The sequence below is a fragment of the Pseudopodoces humilis genome, chromosome 2 (genome assembly GCF_049639895.1).
Source record: "Pseudopodoces humilis isolate 2021_Gansu_Grassland_sample_001 chromosome 2, ASM4963989v1, whole genome shotgun sequence".
Lineage (NCBI taxonomy): Eukaryota > Metazoa > Chordata > Aves > Passeriformes > Paridae > Pseudopodoces > Pseudopodoces humilis.
Genome location: NC_142201.1, coordinates 37022172 through 37039540, shown reverse-complemented (window position 1 = coordinate 37039540; position 17369 = coordinate 37022172). Strand labels below are relative to the sequence as shown.

Sequence of the window (17369 nt, the reverse complement as noted above, 5' to 3'; positions counted from 1 at the left end):
GTTAGAAGTTTCCAGTCTAAAAATTCACACAGGCTCTACTGTATATCCATGATCCTTTGGCTCCTCTCCTTTCCCCATCTTTACTCTCCTGATGTGTTTTATAGGCAGAAATCACACTCCTTCTCAGCTTATATTTTGCTGTATGAGAGAAGCCAGTCTCCTCTAGTGGAAGAGAACTTTAAAGATGTTTTTATTTAAAAAGAAATTTGATAGCTGTAGAATTCACAGATCATCCTTCCTCCTCTCAGCAGGATGGCACAGACATGTTAAAAAAAGGACAGCAGTAATGAAGTAAAGGTGACACACTTCCACCCTCCTGATGTTCTTTCCTCCAGCTTTTTTCCCCCCACATAAGTGCAGCTCAGGGAATCCATGCAGAGATTTGGCACTGTCAGCACCCAAACAAGTTACAAGATAAATCATGCAACCTAATTTTAGTCTTGGCTGGCAAAGTCAACATCACCGCTATCCTAATGCCTATAATTTGGCTCAGATAAAAATGCTTTGAAGGCAGAATTATTTAATTATATCAAAGGCTGTTGGCCGACTAAGGCTCAACAGGCTTCCAGCTGGCAAAGGCATAAGGGATGCTCTCCATTACAAGGGGCAGGTTGCCTCAGGATGAAGCCACATAAACTACTGAATGTGATCTAGGTCTTCTCATGTCCAGAGGATGGCAAACATGGCTGTACCCACAATTGCTCAAGCGCTTTGGCAACTCAGCTCTGCCTAGACACTGAGAACTATCACACAACACTAATAATTAAGGAGATATTAGATTCTGGTTTTTTTCCATTAATTGCAGCATCTGTCCCAGAAAGTATTGCTGGGAGTAGAGGTTCTGCAAACTGAGGGCACAGTGTCATAATTGCCAAGAGTGAATCCTCTGTCAGCAAGACATCATTTAACTTTTTGATACTTTATTTAAATTTTTATAAAGACTTTGTTATAAAATCAATCTGAGTACTTAAGCAATAATTAATTTTACATATTTGTGGCAGTACCAGGACAGTTCCAGTTGTATCTTCAGTGTCACTGTGTTTGTTCACGTTGACTGCAGTGAAGAATGAGATAAATATTGTCAGCAGTTCACGTTACCTGAAACAAACTTTTGTTCCTTCATACGGTTTTACAGAAGCACTGTTGTTACACATGTTCTTACTACTGTCAGGGGAACCAAGAGAACCCTGGTGCAAATAAAAGTTCATCTGGTCCAAGCTCCCTGCCCAGGGAGGGTCAGCCCTGAAAACACTGCACAGGATTGCATCCAGACGGTTCTTCAGTATCTCCAATGAGGGAGACTCCACAATCTCTGGGCAATCTGTTCCAATGCTTGGTCACCTGCACCAAAGAAACTCATCCTCACGTTCAGGTGGAATTTCCCGTGCATCAGTCTGTGCCCGTTGCCTCTCGTCATATTGCTCGGCACCACCGAGCAGAACCTGGCTCCATCCTTTTGGCACCCTCCCTTCAGTACTTGTAGACACTGATGAGATCCCCTCTCAGACGTCTCTTCTCGAGGCTAAGCGGGCTATCTCCCTCAGCCTGTTTCTCACTACTCGGCGCTGGGCCCCCACGCATGAGGCGCTTCCCGCCTCGGCCATGGCCGACCCGCTCCTCCCCTCCTCCCTCCCCCGCCCGCCCGCGGGGCACCAGCGGGCGAGACCATGAAGGCGCATATGGGGGGGGAAGGCGACCGAAGAGGCGCCACTCAAGGCGCCGAGGCGCAGTCGCGGCCCAGCCGGGAGGCGCTCGCCACTGGATCCTCCGAGGCACCGTGAGATCCCGCAGAAGGAGCGCGGCCGCGGCTGCGCCCGCCGGGCAGCCCCGCGCCTCCCGCCGTCCCCGTGCGGCGGAGGGAGTTGGTGCGGGCCGGCGGCGGAGGAGGTGGGGGGCGGCGGGGGCGCGCAGGTGGGCGCGCGGCTGTGTCTGCTTCCGGCGCGCCCGCGTCCCCGCTCCGCCGCGGCCGGGGAGGCGACGCCGGCGAGCCCCGCTCCGCGCAGGTAACACGGACCGGGGGCAGCCCTGCCACCCCCGCCGCCGATGCCCCTCGCAGGTGCCCAGGAGGGGAACGAGCCCAGGGTCCCGGGGGGCCCCTTCCCCGGCCCTTGGCTTTGGCTCTGGAGCCGACTGGCGGCAGCGCGGGGGGAGGGGCGGGTGCTTGGATGCGTCCCTGCGCTCCTCCGAGCGGAGCCCGGCCGGCCGTGGGAGGCCAGAGGCGCTGCCGGGGCGCTGCAGGTGCGGGGCAGCGAGCCGAAACCGGTGTTGCAGGAGGAGGCTGTGGAGCTGTGGAGCGGAATTCCTGCCTCCCTCGCGCCAGGTTCCCATCTGCGGCGCGTGTCTGCAGACGTGCGAGCTGCTGAGATGACAGATAACACACACGCTGTCAGCTTGCCCTTTAAAAATGATCGTTTAAAGCAAGCCAGCCAGCCGTCTAAATTTGTTTTTGGTAATTCTTAGCTGCCATAAACAAAACCTGCTTTTCTTTCTCACGTCTTGAAGAATAAGAGGCACGTAAAAATAAAAGGGAACCTTTAACAGCTATAGGAGGAAAGCACTGGAACAGATTGAGGGTGGTGTTGTCAATTTACAATCGATAGAGGTTATAGCTACTGTAATTGTATGCTTGAACTTCACTTGCAGCTAAAGTTTTCAGGATTCAGCAGAATTAAGAGATCTTAAATCACTGTATGATGATTTATTAATTTGTATAAATTATTCTGTATCCCATATTTACAGTGTATCGTGACTATAAGGGATAGAAGAGAGCAACCACAACTAAGAACATGTAGAAAGCTTTTAATTTATTTTTTTTGTTTATCTGCAGCTTATAAGTGTAATTACTTATTACATCCTTGTCTTGATATCACTGTAGTGTATGCTGTTGGCACCTCACAAATGATAAAAGGTGATGATTGTAGAGTTCTAGAGATGCTTAGGGAAAGACACCCTGTGTTGTGGTATCTTGAAGGTATTTCAGCTTTTATTGGCTGTGAGTTGAAAGATAAGCTTTGTGTATATTTTATGTTGAATGAGACACCAGTACTAGCTTTCTGTTTTTTTTTCAGGTACCTTGTTGATACCTTGCAGAGGCAATGGAGGCAATGATGAAAACCCTGTTGTAATTAAAACACAAAGAAAAAGTATTCTTTGTTGTGCAATACTCTTAGTATCATTCAATGCCTACTATTTCAGAAGATGAAAAAGAAAATGGTTCTGGCAATAATGGAAACACTGAAAACACACCTGGTAAAGAATCCCCGGAAGCTTCTCTTCACGATCCTGTGAAGCCATACTGCATGTCAGACGCTTCCACTGCATCCTTGGTGTCTAGGGAAGATGGGCATTATCCATGGGGATGTCCTGTGACTCATACAAGAGAGAAGTTTTATACCATCTGCTCAGACTATGCTTTTTTAAACAGAGTAACATCTATTTGTAAAAGTCCAAGTGCTTCTGTTAGTGCCTGCCTATCAAGCAGCGCTGCCTTAAACGTTGGAAATAACACACCTAACTTACTCAGCGTTCAAACTGGTGCTTCAGAGATTATCTACCGTGAAGATGCTAACTTGGAAAGCCTGCCTGGCAATCTTGGAAAGCTTCCACTGGCATGGGAGATAGACAAATCAGAGTTCAATGGCGTGAACTCAAATCTGAAGAGCAAAGCAGGTGAGGTGGTAAAGTTTTGATGTGAAAGGAAAAGGCTTCATGTTTCCAGCTTGTTTGTGAAAGGGGCTGGCCAGCACATGTGGTCAGTAAGGAAGTGCTATAGAAGAGCCTGTATTTCATTTCAAGGAACCTGCATCTGTCATCGGGACAGAAGAGAGTGAGAGCGAGAGAGGAGTAAAAGTTGAGTGTAACTGCCAGGGGAAGTGGATCCAAAGCAAGGCTGACTTCTGCTTAATTGTGTGCTATTTGGGGTGGTTTCTGATATCCCTCCCATCCTTCCCCCTATGTTGTTGGAGTGATTTTTTTTGTTTTAGTATGACCTAGTATATTATGCATCTGGATGTATGACTTCAGAATGGGACAAAAATATTTCTGCTTTAGGACGTGGCCCAACACTGTCACGGTGGCTTATGAAAAGGAAAAGATCTTTGGTGTATATTATTATTAATGGATTTGCATATAAGTTTTCATCAGAAACTGTAGGTGGTTGCAAGGCTGGCAGTGAGAAACAAGCATTTTATTATGTTCCTTGTGTACTTAGTGTTTGGGAGGTCCATGTTGGTTAGAGAGTCTATTTCTGGGATGGATGATTTAATGCATTAGAATAATCAGATTGACTTATCTCTCTTAGCAGTTGTGCAGGTCGTCATTAATTCTGTTCATGATCTAAACACCATGTTGTTTACAGAGCTAATGGCAGCTTTACAGACCTGTTGACAACTTAGATTATGTATTTGAGCCTTCTTTCAATTAACGGTTAGTCCTAGTTTAACTTACTGACATAACCCGTGTCTCTATTTGAGCTGGATGCTATTACTAAAAGTATTTAAGAAGAAAACAGTGAATGGCAAACTAGACATGCATTTGATTTGGAAATTTGATTTGCAGGCAACATGAAGAAACAAGGGACAAAGAAAAAGTCTGTGGACAAAAAAAGCAAACAGTACAGGGAGTGTCCTCAGCGTTCCGCTCTTGAAGACGTGAAGGAGAGAAAAGTGTTGGACCTTCGGAGATGGTAGTATATATGAATTAATTTATGAAGTTATGAATTTATGAACTACACTAACTATGTAGTTTCTCAGTAAACACTGTTGCTAGTTACCTGATTGCAAACTTCTCAATAATGTCCTGGAAATTTTTCTTTAGTAGAAACGTTAAGCATACACACACTGTCTCTTGCATTCTTTTTCTTGAAGAAAAATTAGAGCTTCCCTCCCATCTGTTGAAATTCTTAAAACATTTTTCTTTCTAAACATCCATTTTACTTTCAGGAAAGGGAAAAACCTATGTGGGGATTCACTGCAAAACAAAATACAAATTCAGTAACATGGTCAGGCCAAAAGTAACCTTAAATGTACCGCTGATACGTTTTACTTCTGATTTTACTTTTTATTGGGAAATACTTGATCAGAGTCTATAATTTCTATGCAACCATTATTGCATTAATATAGCTCAGTAAATTAAATCAGTTTAATGCATCTGTCTGGTTCTAACTTTGTAATACCAGAAAGTTAGAGTTAACCTACAGAATCTGTGGCCCAGAATGACATTCATAAGTAGAGATGTGGTTTGTCGCAAGTGCACGTGTTAGAAGAGACTGGATAAAACCATATGATATATTAGTACAGGATCATATTTTCCTACAGGCTCATTTGTACAGAACTCTCTTGGGGCTGTTAGAAATTTGACTGATTTATATGAAATAGGGTAGTGCCAGCAGGCAAAGAAATTGTTTAACATTGCTTAATTTTTGTTTTTAAGGATATAGCTGTTTTGGGTTTTTTGTTTGCTTATTTATTTTAATACAACTGACATAAAAACATTCAATATAATGTGGCACTTCAGTGACATGGCTCAAAAAAAGTAGTTCAGGTTTGTCATATATGTGAGTCAAGACTGTGTTACTAATATGTTTGAGGTTTTTGTTTAAGGTATTGTGTTAGCCGACCTCAATACAAGACTTCCTGTGGAATTTCGTCCTTGGTGTCTTGCTGGAATTTCTTGTATAGTACACTGGGAGCTGGAAGGTAAAGTCATACACAGACTGCTTTGCTTTGCCTCTAGAGTGTCAAAAATATGTTTCTAATTACAACACTTTTTTTTTTTTTAAGTTTACCCCCCATCACTCAAGAAGAAGCCTTGCATATACTGGGCTTTCAGCCCCCATTTGAAGAGATTAGGTTTGGTCCCTTCACTGGAAATACAACTCTAATGAGGTATGTTTGTTCTTTTGATGCAGCTAAGAGATAGAACCTTTAAAAATACAGTAGTAGTTTATTTATTTAAAAACAAAGTGGCTGACATGTTAATCCTCTTAAGTTTTAGAATAATGAAACGTACCTGAGTACTCTGACTCTGAAATTCTCAAAGAGTTGTTTGCAGTGGTTGCTTTGAATGGTGTGATGTTATTACACAGGTCAGGTCAATGTGAAATTCTATTTGATATTTTGGTTCCGTTTATGTAATGGTTGTATAATACTCTAATGAGTCTAGTCTCCTGGTTAGGAAACTTTCTCTTTACACTTATTTTTCTATTTTTGAAAATGCAAGTTAAATGCTTGTTAATATCACTGAAATGGCCTGACAAGACAGTTGATACACTATTAGCTTAATGTAAAATGCAATTTAAGAATAGAAAATGAGATAGTGCTGAATCTTTGCTGCAATGGAGCTGTTCAGGAACAAAAACATGGGGCTGGAGTCACAGAACACTTTGAAATTCTTTTATCGCTTCTGCTCTGCTGTTTCCTGATATTTATAGGTTGGACCTAAATTCTTTGTACTTTTTTTTTAGTATTAAATTAATAAGACATTCTAGGATTAAACAGAGCCAAGAAGCATATTGTACTACTGAATGCTGAACGTTTTGATAGGACTTCGGTGTGTTACCCTTTGGTGAGATTAAAAACTTTGGCTGTATTTTTGCTTGCTTCATGAGTTGCATTTGATTTAGTTAATTTTTTTTAGGGCAATATATAGTGTTTGGCTGATCACTGTAAATGATGCTGGATTTGAAAATGTGGCAGCAGTCTAATCTCCATTCAGCATACTGGCTAGACCATTGGAAAATGTCATGAAGATTTCCTTACCTGCTTTAGGAAATTCAGATCCAGGTTTTCTGTCTCTTCAGGAGCATGTTAGGGTATAGCAACTCCTATAGACCAAGCTGATGTAATATTCTATCTCTTTGTGTCAACAGTCTATACAGACAAGTTAAACTTGTAATTCTTTGATTTCCCCTGTGAGCATCCTCTATGCAGCAGAGAAGTTACCCATCTTTTTTTTTTCTTTTTTTTTTTTCTTTTTTTTTTTTTTTTTTTCTGGCCTGGTCCAATAATTTTGAAGTGCTTAGCAGACTTGGAAACAGGAGGGCTGGGAGCCAGCCCCATTACCCAACATAGCTTTATGATTGAGGTACTATCTTCAAACATGTGAATTTGAATCTTCCAATGTGGAAGAATTGCTGGCCTGTCCTCACTTAGTGCTGCAGTGAGGAGTTGCAATATTTGGCTCCTGTAATGTTCAGGCTTTGTGAAGTTTAGGTGAGAGAAATCCAGCAGGATAACCAGAAAGTCACACTTGAAGGGTCCTTTCTGGTGTCTTAGATTTCATTTATGTACCTTTCAAATCATGTTTGCAGTTTGGCACCTCAGAATTTGTGCGTCTTTCTAGAGGCTTTGTAATTGAACATTAGAGATGACTGAACTAAATACAACAGGACCAACATTTCATATCCAGATTGTTGGTTATTATGATTCTATGTCGAGTCTGGAAAAGCAAAATGAAGGAGAAGGCTTTGTGTATTTACTTCTCTGTCTAGGATATTTTAAATTTTGTATTGGGTACTGTGGTCATCTACAATCTAAATATTAGTGAGGTAGGTACTTAGTAGCACATAAATAATTTTTTTCCTAAACAGTCAAAGCACAGGAAAAGTGTGAGGAAATGAAATGGTATTTAATAACTCTTGAGTTACTACAATCTTTAAGCTTATTGTTTCAGATGGTTTAGGCAAATAAATGATCACTTCCATATCAAGGGATGCTCATACGTTCTGTATAAACCTCATGGGAAGAACAAGACAGCTGGAGAAACTGGTACGTAGCTACTCTGAAAGCATTCGTCTTACAGTGTATAACTTGAAAAATCCTGCAGCATGTAGTATTTGACAGGACAAAGTCTGTAAGCAGTACTTCCAGTCTGAGATAAGGTATCAAATACCTCCAAGTTGGCTGATTTTTCTGCTTTTACTTTTTCTCTTATTTAGCTAAAATTTTCATTTATACTTCTATTATGATAAAATACATTCTGTGCTACATATCCTGCTGTCACAGAATTGGAATTTTAAGGTATCCAAGAAAACACTGCATTTCCAGTTCTGCATCGTTGTGTGGGAAAATTTGTTTGCTGTCATCCACTGAGAGAACAAAAAGTCCTTACTTAATGTTTCATGCCTTTAAAAAGCCCAGTTTGAAAGGTAATGAACTTACGTGTTTTGCCTAACTGTAGCTAACACCTTTCTCTAAAGTCAGGCGATTATTCTCAATTAGCTTATGCAGCTACATTTTTGTCTATTTTTTAGGTATGCATTTTAAAAAAATTTACTTTCATGCACTGTTTACTAGCCTTTGGTATAGTCTGGGTAATTACCTTCTAACTGAAAGGTTCTTGTAAAGCACAAAATCATGCTGAAAATTTTTAGAGATTATGAAAATGGAATTTCTTTTCCTTGGTATCCCACTTGAAAATTGTCATGTTTCAGTACCTCTTCTAGTCTTTTCCTGAAACTGAGCACTGTGGTCACATTATAAACCACTGCATGCCCATATGTGTACCTGAGACTAGGAAGGTCCAAGAAGCTCATGATACCAAAATGTTTTTGAGTGTTTTCAGTGGTTTTGGTAGTATCATCAATGTGTGCCACATCTGACTTAGGGCAGCTGGGACTGCATTCTATTGCAGTGTGTATTTCCTAGTTCAAGATATGCTTATGGTTCTTTTTTAAATTTGATTTTGATCTAAACACAAAGCATACTTTATATTGCATTTCCCTGGCACGGACTGTGCAGCAGACAGTATTTAATTTCCTGCCTGGTACAAAAAAGTAATAAGTTTGATATCAAAAACGTATTTTGTGCATGCTTGTCAGGTCACGTCCTTCCACTTAAAAAGCAGTATAACTACTTTTGTTGTTAAATAGATCTTTTTTTCTGCTGAATATGTTACTCAGGATCCAAAGCACCCTGGCCTGTAACCTGGTTTTCCTTTGTAGCTGCAGGTGCCCTTGCAAAGCTAACACGAGGACTGAAAGATGAATCAATGGCCTATATCTACCATTGCCAAAATCATTATTTTTGCCCAATTGGTTTTGAAGCAACCCCAGTAAAAGCTAGTAAAGCCTATAGGTAAGATACTATATGCTTATCTGTGTTTATGCTTATGCTAGTGGAAGAAACATACAGAAAAATTTACTTCAATTTGATACCATTTTTCTCCATAAATAACATTTCAGTTTGTGTCATGTAGACATCTGTCTGAGTTAGAAAAAACACTAGAGTATGATTTGAAAGGAGTGACTTAAAATGAAATGTAACTAAACAGACTACACTGAGAGAGCTTAAAAGAGAAAACTGTAGGTGGTATTAGGAAATGGTTTAAAGACCTTTTAGCTAGATAGAGAGAAGGTAGTTATTTTATTGAAGAACAAGTGAAGGTAACTAATCTGAAAAATAAAAATGTGGGCTGAAAAAAGGCCAGGTAGGTTTTTTCAAGGCTAAACAATAAAAAGCCAGCTAATTATGGGGAGAGTCTGTTCCTAGAGAGCTTGGAAGAGAAAACAAAAGAAGTGTATGTATGTTGCAATTTTCCTGTATAAACTAGAAGTAAAAGGTCTACAATGATATTAATCCTTCATGAGGTGGATGTAATGAAATTTATGTTTAGGAACCAGTGTTTGTGTATGGCAAGAGCAGGGATTTTGTAGGTATCACAGGATGGTGCTTATGTACTTTTTTTGCATTAATGTTGACTAATAATGGTGATGGTAAACTCCAACTTCTGACATGTAGGACATAGAAAAGTAAAGAGATGTGAATGGTCTGTTACCAGGAATTGTGAGGGAATGGAGGGAGAAAAACTAGGAGAGATCTTTGGACTATGACATTATGTTTGGCTTTTTTTAATAATGCTTGAAGTGCTGGAGTACTTCTATAAGGTTAATATTCCTGTTGTTTTAGAATACAAGTACAGTTCCCTGTGTAATAATTTCAGATTTGTCAGAGTTACACTACTAGGATAATATAATGCAATAGTTGATATAGTTTTCAATTAAATACAGATTTTAAAAAACAGGTAATAGCATTAATACTCATATGGAATTTGGGGAGAGTCTTGCATTAAACCTACAAATTTCAACTTTGAAAATATTAACTCTTGAGATATATATTAGCTTTTGTAAGACATTTACCTTGCTGCTCAATGTAGATTGCTATACATAGTAGAGTACTCTATGCACCCTCTTAACGAGAGTAGTTTGTTTTACCTCATTCACTGAATCATATTAAGCTGTTTTTCCTCTCTCAAAGTAGTTGCAAACATGGTATGTATTAAAGGATTCTGTTGGACTTTCTCGATGCCCAGCCATTGGTCAGTATTTATTAGTATTAGTATAGAGCATAAGAAGTCAGTCCCTGAGAAAATTAGCAGATACCAGTGTTGGTAAATGTTAAACAGTGAAAAGTGTAGGTCACTAGGATAAGGTGAACTTCTGGCTATTTGACTGATTATCTGACTTTGACTTTGTTGAAGAGATAGGATCACATAAAGGAGTAGAGAATGCTAGCTCTACTTTTGGAGTTCAAAATGGTCATTGATTGGAGATGATAAAACATAATCATCTGAATCTAATTGGTTCCCAGTGTGAAGCTTATGATAGGGTTAATGAAAACTTTCAGTATATGTACAAAATAATACAGTTTTTTGTTGAGACTTAGTTCACTGACTTGCCAGGTTTGTAAGAAGAATGTAAAAAATATGCCCCAAGTAGAAATCTAACACATCAGACTATTTGAGTTTACCAAAATGTTAATCACTTAATCAGTTAGGAAGAATCCTAACTAGAAGACCAAAGTGAAAAAAAAAGTTTAATAGATCAAATATACAATCAATAGATCAAAATAGATCAAAAATACAATCTGAGAAATAATATGGTCCAGTGTATGGAAACATAACATGCCTTTTAACTAATTTAAATTTATGTTGTTTAGTAATGAGTGAGAACACTTCCATTTTTACCCATGGCTGGAAAAGATTCTTAGTCACTAGTGATGTTACTTTTAAGTCAATGTTAACTTTCTTAACAACACTTCTCTTCTAACAATGTAACATGAAATAATTAGTTTTAGAAGCTTTTATAGCCTTGCTTTAGGCTGGAGGTCAGACCAGACGAGCATCCTGTTTTCTTTGTGTTTTCTGATCCTGCTGAGGGAAAAAACAAAAAGTTTTGTTTTCAGAAGCACTACCAATAGATTCTGGAGCAGTTCTTGGTTACCTGTTTTTGCACTCTACTTAAAAAGGAAAGTTTTTATTTAAAAAACAAGCTAAGAAACATTTTAGGTCCCAAAAGAAGTGGGTGGATAGGTTGTTAGGCTGAGCTTAGAGACAGTTCTTAGGTCACCCACAGACTTCCTGTATGATCTTAGGTTGCTGGATTTGGACTCGGGAGACCTGGGTTCAGTTCCCAGTTCAACCACAGACTTCCAGTGTGACTTTAGGTAAGTCAATTAATCTATCCTGTGTCTTGGTTTCCCGTCTTTGCACTGATGGAATACATTGTTATTTTAAAGGGAATTTTTTGTAGGTAAACAAATTGTTCCAAGCAATAAAGCCATATGCTTATAACCTAAGCAGAAAAATGTCAGGTTTTGTCACAGTTGAAACTGATGTAGTTTTCCATGAGAAAATTATACACAGGAAATCACAGAGCAGTCTCATCAGTTCTGCCCTAATACCTGTCAAAAATCTTCCTTGACAAGGTTACCGCAAGCTTTGAGCTTCTTGGAAGTTGATTGCAAAGTAGTATTAATTCAAAGGTTTGGATTTTAGTATCTGGTATTGGCTGTTTAGAAGGAAGCATTTGGAGTTGCTGGTTTTGTTCTTACAGGTAACCCTACAGCTCTTAGTAGCAACTGTCAGCTGAGGTATAGTTTAGAAACAGTGGAAAGGACTCTTCCATGACTGTTAGACATCACAGATAGGGAGGAAGCTGTTTGTACCACATTTATGTGGCTTTCCACAATTATTTCTGTTGTTTCCTATATATTTATATTTACATCATGTACCAGTCTGTCTTTCATCCACATAAAATTTCTTTTGGTGGAAATCTGTCTTCCCAAATAATGTGTAGCAGCATCTCTAAGGTTTGCTTTCAGGCCTTGTGAAACAAAAGGTTCCCTGTATGCAATTGTGAGCACTATAGCACAGGAGCTGGTTTTTAGTTTGGCTGAGGAAACAATTTTAAGTGTTAGAAAATCCTAAAAAGAACAAGAGACTGTTAATACCTCTTTTTCTTTTTAGTATGCACAATAAATCTTACTAGGATTGTATCTTCTATTGAACAGAGGCCGTGTCTTGCAGCAGGAAGTAGAATATTGGATCTTAATTGGAGAGCCCAGCAGAAAACATCCAACAATACACTGTAAAAGGTATGTTATTTGTTAAGAATGTAAAACAGTGTTTTCTTTCAAAACAGTTTGTAGTTCTCTACTCAGAGTCACTGAGTGACTTTTTCGTTATTTCGAATGAATATATACACGTGTATATATATGTATCTAATAGACACAGATGCTGCTTTAGTGAGAAGCTTTGTGTTTTGATCTCAGGGCTGGCTCTGCAGTTTTATATCACCTGTCAGAACTTATGTGGGCTGCTGAGAGCCAAAAGCCCATATCTTTTGTTTGAGTGTGACAAAGCTCTTATTAGTCAGGAAGAAAAGGCATCTCAGCTGTCTACAGTCGTGCCAGTTGTGACTTACAGACTGCATGGCCCTTGGAGGAGTTTACACTGGAGCTGAGGACATCCACGGGCTGTGTCTGGGCTATGCACAAGATATTCTGCTACTGCTGAGACCTCCTAGCTCAGGTGCAGGTGCAGCCTATACTCTGTTGTGTTATTTGCTTATCTGTGCATTCAAGTGGTACATTTACAATGAGGTTTGACTCAAAGTTGATGTCTAAGCTAGACATACAAACTAGGAGAGCTAGAGGGTGCTATGTAGAAATATAATGGATTAGTTATATTTAATAATTTTTTTTTGTCAGTGATGTGACCTTGTCAATAACTGCAAATACCGGGGTATTTTGGACTGTGAGATTAAGTGGAACAAAATTAAAATCACATTATTAATCACATGCATCTGATTACTGAGAAATGCCATATTGTAGGTCCCAAGGGTAGAACTTTGTTGTGTGGTATATTAGGTACAATATAGGCACAGGAAAAGGTTTCTGAATATATGATAAAACCATTTATAGTACTAATTTTGATTGTGGAGACATTCTTGCTCCTGCTGCACTCCCAGTGAGAGCTGGCAGGAAGTTCTGTGCTTAAGGAAAAGGGGAAAAGGTTGGAGTAGAAATGTGTTTTCTGTACTAGTAGGGTGGTGTTAAAGAGAAACATGTAGTTAGACATTGATGGAAATGAAAAGGTGATGTGCAGGTTTAAAGAGGTCTGAAATATGAAAATATCTGTTTCAGTTGGGATGGAAGGAATTAAGAATCTTTGAAAATCTGAGTGAATGGGGAGTGGGGGAGTGATTGAATTGATAGTTTAGAATTAAATAAAATGGAGGAGTGAGTTATGATGAGAGCTGTCTAAAATCACATTTAGTGTGTGAAAGAAACCAAGGAACTGAACAAACTAATACAAAAGAGTAGGAGAAGTTTTTAAAAAAAGGTTAATGTATCTCCTTGCCTAAACTATACTTGCTGCTTTCTTTCTTCAAACTTATGAATTGGTAAGCGTAAGGAATGTAACTATGACTCATGGTGCTCTTACTCATTTTAGAAGATGTTTCCAAGAGCAGGAATAATCACTGTGAATGCTTTGATTAAAAGTGACACTTTTACATCTAGCTTGATGTCTCTAATGCTGAACCTTTTGTAACTTTACACATTCATTTATCCTTAAATCACTGATAAGACTGTTTAAAGCCAAAGGTCTGTATTTGTGTGTATGTGTATGTGAGTCTTTGTGCTGCTGAGGTTTCATAAATATCAGCTGAGTAGTAATGATTTTATTCTGTAGGTGGACAGATATTGTCACTGACCTAAACACTCAAAATCCAGAATATCTAGATATTCGACACCTAGAGAGAGGATTACAACATCGAAAAACGAAGAAGGTAAGGTAAACTCACTAAGATAGGAGGAAACTCATGGTAGGTTTTTGCAAATTTACTCATACTTCAGCAGTGTATGATGATAACTTCACTAAAGGATTTTTTTCTGTTAGGAAGTGTTGCTGAAGACAAAAGTATGATGTAGGTTCTTGCATGCCAAAATAATTTAGATTTACTTGCTGGGTAAGTTGTAAACCATCAGTAGCTTCGTATATGCTAGGATTAATCAGGATATCTGTGTATACAGAATGTATTTAGTCAGAATATTTAACTTTGTTGGTTTAAAATGTAGCTGCAGCAAGAATAGAAATGTTCTGCAGACAGATTACAGACCCTTTGGTGTATGACCCTCCAATGACATTTAAGTGGGAAAGAAAGTACAATTGAGTAGGATCAGACATAAAAGAATGTGTGTGTCTCCCTTGTGTGGAGTTACTGTCAATGCATGTGGCTTTCTGTCCTGTAGATAGGGTTGTATCTCATGGGTGGAGGATGTATTTGTGATTTGTAGATTGAAACTCTGTGAGAAATAATAGACTGAAGAGATGATTTCAGATGTGAAGACCCTATGGAAGACTGTGTCAGCAAGATCAGAATGGACCAGAACTGATAATTGCTGAGAAGGTAGCTAGAAAGCAAAAAAAGAATAGCAGAAGTTAAGTGATACTGGCCCATGAAGGATAAAATGGATAGCTTAAAAAGATCAAAAAGATGAAAAAGAAAGCAGTAATTGAATCTGGGAAACAATCAGAACTGATTGATGCAAGTTGTATATTTCTGTATATGATTCTGTGGTGTTTTGTTCATTGTTGTTTGTTTTTTTTTCCTGGTTTGTATGTTGTGGCACTTCTTGTTTGTTTTCTTTTTGAAAGTATGGTGTTACTTGCCAAAATGTTGATGTCAAATATCTATTTATGTTAGAAATGTGCCTGTGGTGTGCATTTAACAAAGAATCTTTTTTGCTTTGTTTAGGTTGGAGGAAATCTTCATTGCATCATTGCCTTTCAGAGACTTAACTGGCAAAGATTTGGTCCTTGGAATTTTCCATTTGGAAATGTTAGACAGAATAAACAATCCCAAACACAAGGACAAGGAATTTCCAAATCTGAAAGTGAAGACAATATATCTAAGAAACAACACGGACGACTGGGTCGATCTTTTAGTGCTAGCTTTCATCAAGAATCTATGTGGAAGAAATCTAATCTTCGGGAGAGGAGGAACAGTGGGTATCAGAGTTATAATGATTATGATGGAAATGATTAAAATTAACTTTAGATGCTAGAGTTGATATATTAAAGTTAGTTTTAATCAAAACATATTAGGGATTTATTAGTCCTAGAACACATAAGAATAGAAATTATGGTATAAGATACAGCTTCATTATTATTAAATAAATATGTTGATATGGTTGCAATAGATGAGGTCTGATGTATAAAGTGACAGATAAGCACAGATTGTTGTAATTTTGCAATCAAAGGTGAATATGATAGCAAAGTCGATAATTTCTTTTGAAACAATTGTACTATGTCCTGATCTGTGGAAACAAAAGAGCAGGTTGAAATCACTCAATGTAATAAGCAGACTTTATTGAAAATATTTATTGTTCAAAAGCATGAAAACTTACGGTATGACTTTATAAAAAAGGGTTATTCTGCAAATGGTGTAAGGATAAAAATAAACATTGCCTTTGTTTTTAGCACTTCATTTTAGTAAGGCTGCCCATATCCAGTGCAAATGAAAAAAAAAGATCACATAGGTTAGAAAACCTTACTGGATTTACAAAGAGAATGTGCACATTCTCCATTTAATTCCCATTAGACTTCTGTCAGTCAGATAATCATATCTTGTCAAGCAGGTCTCAGTTTCTTTTCCCTTATCTGGTTGCCTTTTTTTGACTGAGGAATTGTCTGTTTGAGGATGGAACTTCTGTTACTTTTGCTCGTGGGTAAAGTGGCTGAATTCTTACCCTGGAGCCTCCTGAGAGCACGGACTCACTTAACACAAGCTTATGAAATTCAGTATTAAAAGCTGCATTTACCATTAGCCAAATGAGGTAGCTGGACACTGTGTTCCGTTGGCAGTTATTTTCCTTGCTCAGTCTTAAAATCTCTGCCCTTTTTCTGCTGCTCTTTTCATTTTGTGTGAAGGGGATGCAAGTGCTGAAAACTGCTGGCAGCCCCGATGATATACCTCTCAGCCAGCACACAAATCAAGCTTTTTCAGGTGTCCCAGGTGAAGTCCTTTTTTTTTTCTTTTCCTTTTTCTTTCCCTGATAAAGCCAGTTGTTTGCCCAGACACATCTCAACAGTTGTATTGTTCTGTGTACAAATGTTCATACCTGCTCTAGGATTAATTTTTTGACATAAAAAGATTTGTCATGGAATGCAGGGGTTTTGTAGGTTGCTGCTTTTGTTAACCAAAAATGGGAGACTTTTAGACTTTTGTTCATTCAATAAATTTGGTTTTCTATCTTGTTTGCTTTTCATTTGTCTTGAAAATGATGGCCCTGCATTTAGTGAATGTCTTCAGTGAAGTAGGTAAGCGACAGATCAGTTTCAACTACTGCTTAGCAAAGTAGGTAGGATCTCTTGGGTCATAAAAAGTGCTCTGTGCAGCCACTGTGACTTCTACTAAATTTCTTGAAGCCTGCAGCCTCATGACTGAACAAAACCCATATGCTTTGAAATTTTATTTTCCAGATGAGCTATTTTCAGACCCTGTTTTTGCAAGCTGAGTTTGGGTTGAGCTGTATTCTTTAGGGGATTTAAGACTTAATAGCCAGAGTTACATGTGAGTCTCATAGCTTTTGCTTGATAATGATAGTTACACTGAGAAACAGTCTATCCTCTGATGGTAGCTTGTTGTTCTGCTTACGTAGGTTGGGATTAAATTCTAGTTTTCCATTATTTTGCTCTTGGGTTGGACGCTGTCACACTTCATCCACAGAGTATGTAGAAATGGGTTCTTCCAGCATTAGCAGGAGCCAGGTGCATGTTCTTGGGGTTGCGCTGCAGGGAGCTTTGCCTAAGGCTGCCCGGGTGGTGGGGTACGTGCAGTGAGGGGCACTGGGGCTGTGGTCAGGGCAGAGCAGAGAGCACAGACTGCAGGGGAAATCGTGTTCGGGGGTAGGAAAAATAGGACTACTTTTGTCTGCCTTGTGGGATTTTGTTCTGGGATAGGAGACTTTTTCCATTCTCCAACCAGAGAAGGGCATTGGAGTTGATAAGGGCTCTGGAGCACAAGTCCTGTGAGGAGCAGCTGAGGGCGCTGTTAGTGACCTTATCACCCTCTACAGCCACCTGAC

General features: G+C 39.1%; 1 protein-coding gene across 2 annotated transcripts; it reads left to right on the top strand.

The window, feature by feature from the left end:
• Positions 1-1879: 1879 nt before the first annotated feature.
• BIVM (basic, immunoglobulin-like variable motif containing) lies at positions 1880-16539 on the top strand. Of its 2 annotated transcripts, XM_005516480.3 has the most exons (11): positions 1880-2003; positions 3069-3669; positions 4558-4684; positions 5601-5696; positions 5781-5885; positions 7672-7766; positions 8942-9074; positions 11370-11441; positions 12288-12371; positions 13972-14068; positions 15038-16539. In XM_005516480.3, exons 2-11 carry the CDS (start codon positions 3180-3182, stop codon positions 15326-15328), a joined length of 1590 nt encoding a protein of 529 aa, XP_005516537.2. In that variant the 5' UTR covers positions 1880-2003; positions 3069-3179; the 3' UTR covers positions 15329-16539. The 2 variants fall into 2 exon arrangements, with proteins under 2 accessions (XP_005516537.2, XP_005516538.2); XM_005516481.3 differs by lacking the exon at positions 11370-11441.
• The last annotated feature ends 830 nt before the right edge of the window (positions 16540-17369 follow it).

Excerpts from the sequence above, each read along its gene's own strand:
- BIVM (XM_005516480.3), top strand. The coding sequence starts at position 3,180 with ATGCCTACTATTTCAGAAGATGAAAAAGAAAATGGTTCTGGCAATAAT. Across the intron at positions 3,670-4,557 it reads AAATCTGAAGAGCAAAGCAG|GCAACATGAAGAAACAAGGG; the intron begins GTGAGGTGGTAA and ends TTTGATTTGCAG. Across the intron at positions 12,372-13,971 it reads CCAACAATACACTGTAAAAG|GTGGACAGATATTGTCACTG; the intron begins GTATGTTATTTG and ends TTTATTCTGTAG.